Here is a 9,133-nt window from a genome sequence, read left to right as displayed (position 1 = left end):
CCAGCACCACGGATGGAAGGGTGAATGAAGCACAGTCCCTGCCTACATAGGACACACAGTGTCAGGGGAGGTAGATGGTCACACTCCATAAAATATTCCTGGTGCTATGAAAAATGTCTATGCCGAGCTCAGTCAGGGTGCAAGGTAGAGAGTAGTCACGTCTACCTGTGAGGTGGGAGTATCAGAAAAGGCTTCAGAGGGGAGTTGACCCTAAAACTAAATGTCTATGCTAAGGAGGGGCACTGACCAAGGCATGGAGCTATGAAATGGCCCAGCATAGTCAGGAGCCCCTGCTGAGACCATGAGCCATATTTTGAGATGCCGTCAGTGGAGCTGAATGAACACCTGAAATGACACCATTCACTCTTTTGGTGTCAAGCATCCACCTGACCTGTGTTCTTTTAAAAACACAAACGGTCCGGGAAAAACAACATATTCAGTTACAACATCTCTCTGCCTCATTGATCGGATCCCTTGGCCTTAGGCAGAGGTTCCTGGGGCTCACAGCTCTCAGGACAAGACAGAGCCCACCTCCATCTCCCAACCCCTTCCCCACACTATTGACCAAATACATTATTCTGGACACATGAAGCAGTGAAGGCTGAGAAGAAAAGGTCCTAATTGCCCCTGACCCCAATAGCAGGGTCTGATGGTCTGTCCTTCCCTCGCAACCTCGCAGAAAGGAGTCGGGGTATAATCTGAGGCCTCCATTGGTGATATGCTCAGACTAAGTGGAGGATGAACCTTATTAGATTTTCTAAGTACCATGGTTGCTAAGGAAACTGGTTGTTTTCAAGTCTCCATGTGTAAGTCGGAAGCTTGATTTGTGCCACTCCAGAAGGCTACTGCTACCTCATAATGATTTTCCCATTTGTGTCTGATTCTCCAGCATTAACAATTCATTTCTCTGGGCTAAGCATCATGGGGGCAGGGTGGTGGGAGAGCTGCCTAAAAATACATATGTCCCCAGGAGGTGACACATGCCTCATGGCCATGTTGTTGAGACTGAGTTCATTGAAGCTCTGTTCTCTGTAACTGGAGGGTCTAGGCAGGAAGAGGACCATTGGCTCATGGAAGGGGGAGCTGCTTGAAGGGGGGAAGGGTATAGGAGGGGGAGGGGGACCACCTCAAAGACCCACTTCAGGTTTTAGCCCAGGAATGGAGCTTGCCTTCAAATGAGACCGTTTTATAGGCAGAAGGGAGTGAGAACAAGGACATTATACTAGGCAAAAAAAAGCAGGTTGGTGCTTTCCTTTAGGGGATGGCAGAGGTCTATCAGGCAGATTACTTAACTAGTGCTGATCAGGTGATTCCTGACTGACTGGTTTAAGATTCCATTTCTGGAAGAGCTGCAACTGTAATTAAGTCTTGGTTTGGTGATGTGGGGCTTAGCATAAGTGGCTCCATTTTGGGCCTGTTGTCTTGTTTTTAACAGTTTGTTTCCGTCTTTGTTTGGAGTTAGCAAGGATTCAGGAGTCTCAATCATCTGGATGCTTCATGGATTTTTATAACCATGAAATTATCTTACTTTTATGTGGTGCTTGGAACGTCCCAAGTTTATTCACAACTGCTTCTCACAGCAAGGTTACCTTGTCTTACAGAATTAGAAATGACTGCTCAGAGAGGTTAAATGACTTACTTGAGGCCACCCAGCTGTGAGGGGGCAGCAGTCTTCTCACTCGGGTCTCAGCTCCCTCCCCCTTGTTCTCGCCACCCTAAGTGACAGAGGGGCCCAAGGAAGACACACTCCTGCCCTGTCTCCGCAGGGCCTGGGGGGGCCATGTCCCTCATCCCATGGCTCCGGTGGAACGAGGCTCCGCCACGGCTGTTGTCTCGGAGTCCGGCTCAGATGGTGCCGGAGACGCTCATGGTGGAGCTGGAGGGGCAGATGCGAGAGGCTGAGAGGCAGCAGTGGGAGCGCAGCAATGCCGTCAGGAAGATCTGCACCGGAGTGGACTATAGCTGGCTGGCCAGCGCACCCCGGCCCACCTACGACCTCAGCCCCGGCGAGAGGCTGCAACTAGAGGACGTCTGCGCCAAGATCCACCCATCCTACTGTGGGCCCGCCATCCTCAGGTAACTCCTGGCACTGGGACAGGGACCAGCGGTTGGGCTGCAGGCTCCAGGGAGGGCGGCAGCAGTGACAGGGGCCTGAGGCTACCAGGACTGGAGCCTGGGGCCTGGATGGGACAGGTATCTGTTAAAAGGAGCAAGACAGAGGGAAGAATCTGAAAGAGGCCATGGAAGGCCAGGCCAGGACTCGGGGCTCAGAGGGAGGTGGGAGGCAGCTCCCGGAGGCACGTGAGGTTTTTTGTTTTTGTTTTTGCAGAAAAGAACTCAGGTTTATTTGCAGTAGAAACCGTGGTCTAAAAAATAAACCTACTGGTAAATGTACAGTCTGTGTTCTGTTTGGGGTCACCACTAGCTGCAGAACCCCCAGATCCCTGACCTACATGCGTCGGGCCCCCAAGTGTTCACAGCTAATCTCAGGCCCCAGGTCCGAAGCCTTGCTAGAGGGTGTCCCATCTCCTGCCAAAACACCCACATCCCAGCCTGCGCCCAGCCCGCCTCCCCTCCTGCTTCCAGCAGTGCAAAAAATAACCAAACCAATATGTTTCCCAAACAAAAACAACATGTGAGTTTTGATAGGAGAGAACCCCAGGCCTTCTCGCTTTCTGTTCTCCCTCCCTGAACTGTTGTCATCCTGGTTGTAACGTGGCTGGCTCCCTCTCTTTCAACAGTTCATCTTCCATGTTACCTTCTGAGAGAGGTTTCCCCATATAAGCTCTCCAAAATTGGTTTCTCAATTATCTTATTTCACACTAGCTCGTCTAAGGGATGTGTGTGTGTGTGTGCGCGTGTGTGAAGGTTTCAGAGCCCTAGGGCACTGGACATTTAGAGCTGGAGTACAATCATGTTGCTGCATGTCAGTGTAACCTTAGTAAAGCTGTGACCTACACGGCCCAGTCTCAGTTGGATGCGTGTTGAAATCAAGGAAGCAGAGTCCAAGAGCCAAAAGTAATTTTAAAACTAAAGTTCTTTACCTGCATTTCTCGAACACTAGTAAAGGAATACAGATCCACAGTAAAACATCTTAAAGTCCCCCTTAGTATCCCCAAATCTTCCCTCACCCATCTCTTTAACCAACAGATGCATCTATTGTACACCTTCTTCTTCAAAATTCCCCTAAAAACTCCTCCTTCTTCAGTCCTATTCATCCTTTGGGTTTTGTAGTCTTATACCACCCCCCGCTTCTTCCTCCAGGCTGGGAAACTTACCCTCCCCCATTTTTCTTATTCTGCACCATGGAAGCCCCCCAAATGTATATAGTTCCAGAAGCACCCTGGGGCCAGGGGTGGGGATGGTCATGGGAGTGGTGCTGAGAGAATCTAGGCTGGCAAAGCAACCAAACCTCATACATGAGGGGGAGGCTGCGGACGCTCATGTGATGATTGTCCCATCACATTTCCTGTCTCACTGCTCAAAGGTCTGAGAAGTCCTGACTCTTAATATGGCGGAGGAAATTAGGTATCACACGGACTTGCTAGCTATCCTTCACTCTGGAGCTCCAAGCCAGAGACATGTTTGGCAAAGGAAACAGCTTGGCATCCAGGAGAACCTGGGGCCACACTCCTGGCTGCAACACAGACAAGGGAAGTAGCAGGGAGCCCGGTGTGCATGGCCAAACAGCTCACCCTCACCCAGGAGGTGGCGGGAAGCTATAGAAGGAATATCACATAATCGGACATACATTTCAGAGAGATCATGCTGGCCAGTGAGGGCAGAAGGGTGGGAGAGTGTTAGCCAGAAAAGTCCCAGAGAGCAGTGGGCGTCAGTCGCTACTACTGCATCGATAACCCGAGGTGAGTGCCAGGATCTTTACAGATGTTAGCGCATTAAACCTCACAAAAAGGTAGCTATGATGACCCCAGCTTACAGATGAGCAAGCTGAGTCTCAAGGAGTCTCATGGAGGCCAGAAGTGGAAGAGCTGGAACTCAGGATGGGCTGGAGCACGACGGAGGTGGGGTGGGTTCTGATCCACTTCACAGGAAGTGGGGAAGCGGAGGGAACAGGAATTGTCCACGGGGGTGTCCAGGGACGCCCGTGGGGTGAGACACCGGCCACGTCCCACGCCCGGGCTATAGCCCCACCGCTTCCCCTCTTCTTCTCCCCGCCTCCGCACCCAGGTTCCGGCAGCTGATGGCAGAGCAGGAGCCCGAGGTGCAGGAGGTGTCCCGGCTCTTCCGCTCGGTGCTGCAGGAAGTCCTGGAGAGGATGAAGCAGGAGGAGGAGGTGCACAAGCTGACCCGTCAGTGGAGCCTGCGGCCCCGCAGCAGCCTGGCCACCTTCAGGAGCCGCGCGCGCATCACCCCCTTCGCCAGCGACATCCGCACCATCTCCCAGGACGTGGAGCGGGACGCGCCGCCGCTGCACCGGACCTGGAGCATGCCCGAGTTCCGGGCACAAAAAGAGGACTGACCCCGCCTCTCCTGCCCGGGAGCAGAGCCACCTCTGGGGGGGTGGTGGCGGGTAGGGCATGATAAGCCGGGGTCATCCCGGGTCCTGCAACCTCCCCATCGCCCTGCCCCTGACGCGGGGCCAAAGAGACCGCCCCGTCCCCGGACACTCCCTCAAGATGGAGCAACCCCTCCCCGCCCGCCCTCTCCCACGGACCACGAAGCCTAGAGTCAGGGCTTGGAGCTGCAGCAACAATCTCCTGCTCCCCTGCACCAGTCGGCTGGAGCGGACCCTTCCCCGCCCCGCAGAGATTCAGGGTCTGGGCAGACAGACCACCACCTGCTCCCCATCTTCAGCTTCTGTCTGGAATGGGAAGAGTTGCCCTGCCTTTTGCCAAGTCATGAGCTCTTACCCCAACTTAGGGATGTCCCATTCACCCCCTCTCCCTGGGTAACGATGAGGGGACCTGTTGGCTGGTGTCCATTCTCTGCTGGTGACTGGTCTGTCTCACCGCCGCAGGTGGGTCACAGCCTGGTGGATGGGCAGAGCTGAAAGGGATCACAGGTCCACTCTCCTCAACTAGTGAATGAGGAAACTGAGGCTCAGAAAGGGTCAGGCTTCTGCCACCATTAACTGCAGCCAGATACCATGGGTGGTGAGACTGTTCCCATACATGTAAGTCTCTGCTCCTGAGTCCTTGAGTCCTGGGCTGTGATGGGACAGGTCCAGTGGCTAATGTCCACCTGCCTGTGGTCTGACCCGTCTCTCTCCTTGGCACTGGTGTGGAGGTCTGCAGTAGCTGGGGACAGAGGTGGGTTGCCATTACCCCACTCCACAGTGTCATCACATGGGAGGTGGCCAGTCCCCAGCAGCTGCCTCCAGAAGCTAAGCTTCAAGGCCTTCTGACTCACTGCTCCAGAGAGCCAGGTCTTTGACTCCAGGGTCCCTTCTCTATCTGGTTGTGCCTGCTCTTTGACTTTCTTCAGAGAAAGTGATGCCCAAAGCTCTAATGACCTCAAGGCACAGAAGTGAAATGTCTGGAACCTCCTTACAGGCTTCACTGTCCTTCCATTTCTAACTGGTTAGATCTTTTTTCACAGCGAGCGGGGGCTACACTTCGTTGCGGTGAGCAGGCTTCTCACTGTGGTGGCTTCTGTTGCAGATCATGGGCTCTAGGCGCGTGGGTTTCAGTAGTTGTGGCACGTGGACTCAGTAGTTGTGGCTCGTGGGCTCTAGAGTGCAGACTCAGTAGTTGTGGCACACGGGCTTAGTTGCTCGATGGCATGTGGGATCTTCCTGGACCAGGGCTCGAACCCGTGTCCCCTGCATTGGCAGATGGATTCTTAACCACTGAGCCACCAGGGAACCCCTAACCAGTTAGATCTTGATGATGGGCATGTGGATTATCCAATGTGTGGATCAACAATGGCAAATCTAGAAGCCCAGGCGGCATCCCCACACACTCTGGGCTGAAGCTGGGTGTGGGGGGATGGGTGCAGGCATGTCTGCCCCCAACTCTCAGTGCATGCTCAGAAAATGCAAGTGAGTCTTAATGTTAGTCTAAATAAAATGCCAGGAGGAGACAAATCAACAGGGGGAAAAATCTATATATTCCCTGACAAAGCTTAGTAGGAAAAAAATTTTTTTTAATGATCTTGTTTTGGATATTTTCACTCATATCTGGACAGAGAATCATAGGATGGTGGAAAACCTCTCATCCAACACCATCATGATGAAGGAGTTGATTGGCTCATTAACACGATTAGTGAAAGTTGAGAATCACTTAAATAAACATACACACCTTAAACATCTCATATATTCTAAGACACAAATAAGTTCATTCAACTGCCAAACTTTTAATGTAGGTGCAAGCTGTGTTCACTTTTTTGGTGACATGTGTGGGTTGTCTGACAGGAGCTCTGCACTTAAGTTTTATTGGCTGGTGTGTACTTTAACTGTAACAACAAGAACAACTGGTATAAACAAATTTTTGGCCTCCCATGAAAGCCTTTCCTGCCCACCTCAGTCAACTCAGACAGACCCCCACCAGCTTCAGACTCCAGTCAGCCTACTGCAGGGAATCCCAGCTGGTGGCACTCAAACCCATGAGGTTACTCCTCTGGATTCAGGTCATTAAAGGGAGTAATGAGGCCTCAATTTCTAGTCTTACAAGCCCAATAACAACAAATGAAAAGAACAAAACAGTTTGAGAGCCTCCTTGTCAGTGTGAGAGTGGCTGGTGGCAGTTGGAGGGGATGTGTTGAGCGCTCCAGACTGGGTAGTCTGTTTGCACTCGGCTCAACACCGCTGGCCACTAGAGGGAGCCAGTGGGTGTGGGACCACTCCATGATTACATTTTCTTTTGCTTTGTGGTTTCTTTTTTATTCACTTGTTTCGCCTTATGAACATTTTCAGACACAGAAAAGTAGAGGGGAAAGTGTAGGGAGTTTCCATATGCCCATCACCAAGGTTTAAACGTTATTAACATGTTGCCGTATTTGCTTTTCTATTTTTTGGTGAAGTATTTTAAAATAAATCCTAGACATCATAATACTTTACCCCTGAATACTTCAGGATACACTGCAAAAGAATAAGAAAAATTTCCTGTGTAACTACAATGCAATACTATCACTCCCCCCAAAATTAACAGTAATTCCTTAGTATCATCTAATACCCAAACCATATTCAAATTTCTCTATTCCCAACCAATGATCTTTGCAGTTTATTTCTTTGAATGAGGATCTAATCAAGCCCCACATATTGACAAGAAAGCTGTAGTTTGTTTTATTCTTGGTCATATAGTGTTTAATTCCACAATGAAATGTTGTTTTAAAAGAGGGCTTATGAAACATGAGTGTTAGTATGCAATAAGTTAATGGCTGCACATAAATGATAACAATTCTGCAAATTAGCCTAAGGATGCTCTTTACTCAGACCCTTGGTTTTTTCATTTGATTAAAGTTCTTCCAGAGCAAGCAAAATTCTCTAATACCCTGAAAAGTAACATCAAAAATCAATATAGGGCTTCCCTGGTGGCGCAGTGGTTGAGAGTCCGCCTGCCGATGCAGGGCACACGGGTTCGTGCCCCGGTCCGGGAAGATCCCACGTGCCGCGGAGCGGCTAGGCCCGTGAGCCATGGCCGCTGAACCTGCGCGTCCGGAGCCTGTGCTCTGCAATGGGAGAGGCCACAACAGTGAGAGTCCCGCGTACCGCAAAAAAAAAAAAAAAAATCAATATAGACAGTATATCTAATTTGACTTTTCATTTGGTGAAAATACTCTTCACATCTATGTGTCTTATTTTTTTTTAATTTATTTATTTATTTTTGGCTGTGTTGGGTCTTCGTTGCTGTGTGCAGGCTTTCTCTAGTTGCAGCGAGTCGAGGCTACTCTTCATTGCGGTGCGTGGGCTTCTCATCACAGTGGCTTCTCTTGTTGCGGAGCACGGGCTCTAGGCATGTGGGCTTCAGTAGTTGTAGCACACGGGCTCAGTAGTTGTGGCTCGCGGGTTCTAGAGCGCAGGCTCAGTGGTTGTGGCGCATGGGCTTAGTTGCTCCGTGACATGTGGTATCTTCCCGGCCCAGGGCTCGAACCCGTGTCCCCTGCATTGGCAGGCAGATTCTTAACCACTGCACCACCAGGGAAGCCCTATGTGTCTTATTTTTTGAGACATGCATGCAAACAGCAACTGAAAACCTTCTCCTCTTTTCTTGCCATTTAGAAACAAAACACTAAAATTTATCAAAATAACTCGAGGGAAATCTCAAGAATTCTATATAGTAGGTAGTGAAAAAACTTTACCTGTTTTTGATGCCATCATTCAACACTAGTGAAATTTCAGTCTGTCTTAATATTCATGTGGTTCCCCAACGAAACACAATAGGTTATTTGAAAATTTATTCAACAACAAATCATTTTTAGACAGTTATTTTAAATCAGTTTAACACGTTGCTTCATTTGTTAAATAGAGAGATTGGCATCTGTTTCCTTATGAATATTACTACCTATTGTATTAAATTAGCATTATTGTATTTCGTAAGATGATAATCTAAAAATAAAAACACTGACTACAAATCATGACTTTATCATAATCAAGGCAAAAACAGCAAAATGATTTTTTAAAGTTTCTAAAGATGTCCAAGAGTGTTTGTATTACAGAGAAAGGCATTCAAAAGCTAAGAGAAGTTGGAGTGTTTTCTAGCACACTTGACTGTGTTGCATTCCAGTTACAAATCCCTTGCTGGAACAAATGAAACATTCCCAAAGCCCTGCAGTCAAGCTTGGAAGTTCTCTAGCCCGGTCTCCCCTCCCAGCTAGCATTTGGTGTGTGGGGAGAATTCCATTCCAGGAACAAGTCATTCCTCTCCGTGTAGCCAAGTCCTGAAGCTAACTGCTTAGAACTACTTCTGGCCCTTGCTTGGGGCTGTGGACCTCTGTGAGGCTCTCACTAAGGTATCCAGGCTCTAGAACACAGGGCAGAGTGGATTGAGGTTAGCCTCTCTTTTAGTAGAAAAAAAATCAAGCCAGTAGGAAATTAAGCTGCTCCAAAGTGCAGCTTCAGGGATGGGAGAAATACATCTTTTATTCAAGTGAGCCAGTCCAACAATATTGCTATGGACAGAAATGGCTTTGTCAGCAAGAAAATTCCTTTAATAATTAACATTTGAATGGTCCT

General features: G+C 49.4%; 1 protein-coding gene across 1 annotated transcript; it reads left to right on the top strand.

The window, feature by feature from the left end:
- Positions 1-837: 837 nt before the first annotated feature.
- Positions 838-4,524, top strand: RD3 (RD3 regulator of GUCY2D). The gene is made up of 2 exons (XM_022593442.3): positions 838-2,076; positions 4,189-4,524. Exons 1-2 carry the CDS (start codon positions 1,781-1,783, stop codon positions 4,478-4,480), a joined length of 588 nt encoding a protein of 195 aa, XP_022449150.2. The 5' UTR covers positions 838-1,780; the 3' UTR covers positions 4,481-4,524.
- The last annotated feature ends 4,609 nt before the right edge of the window (positions 4,525-9,133 follow it).

Source organism: Delphinapterus leucas, chromosome 1, assembly GCF_059928025.1.
Source record: "Delphinapterus leucas isolate spDelLeu-1000000601 "Yukka" chromosome 1, BTC_Dleu_Yukka2, whole genome shotgun sequence".
NCBI lineage: Eukaryota > Metazoa > Chordata > Mammalia > Artiodactyla > Monodontidae > Delphinapterus > Delphinapterus leucas.
This window is presented reverse-complemented; position numbering and strand designations above follow the sequence as displayed.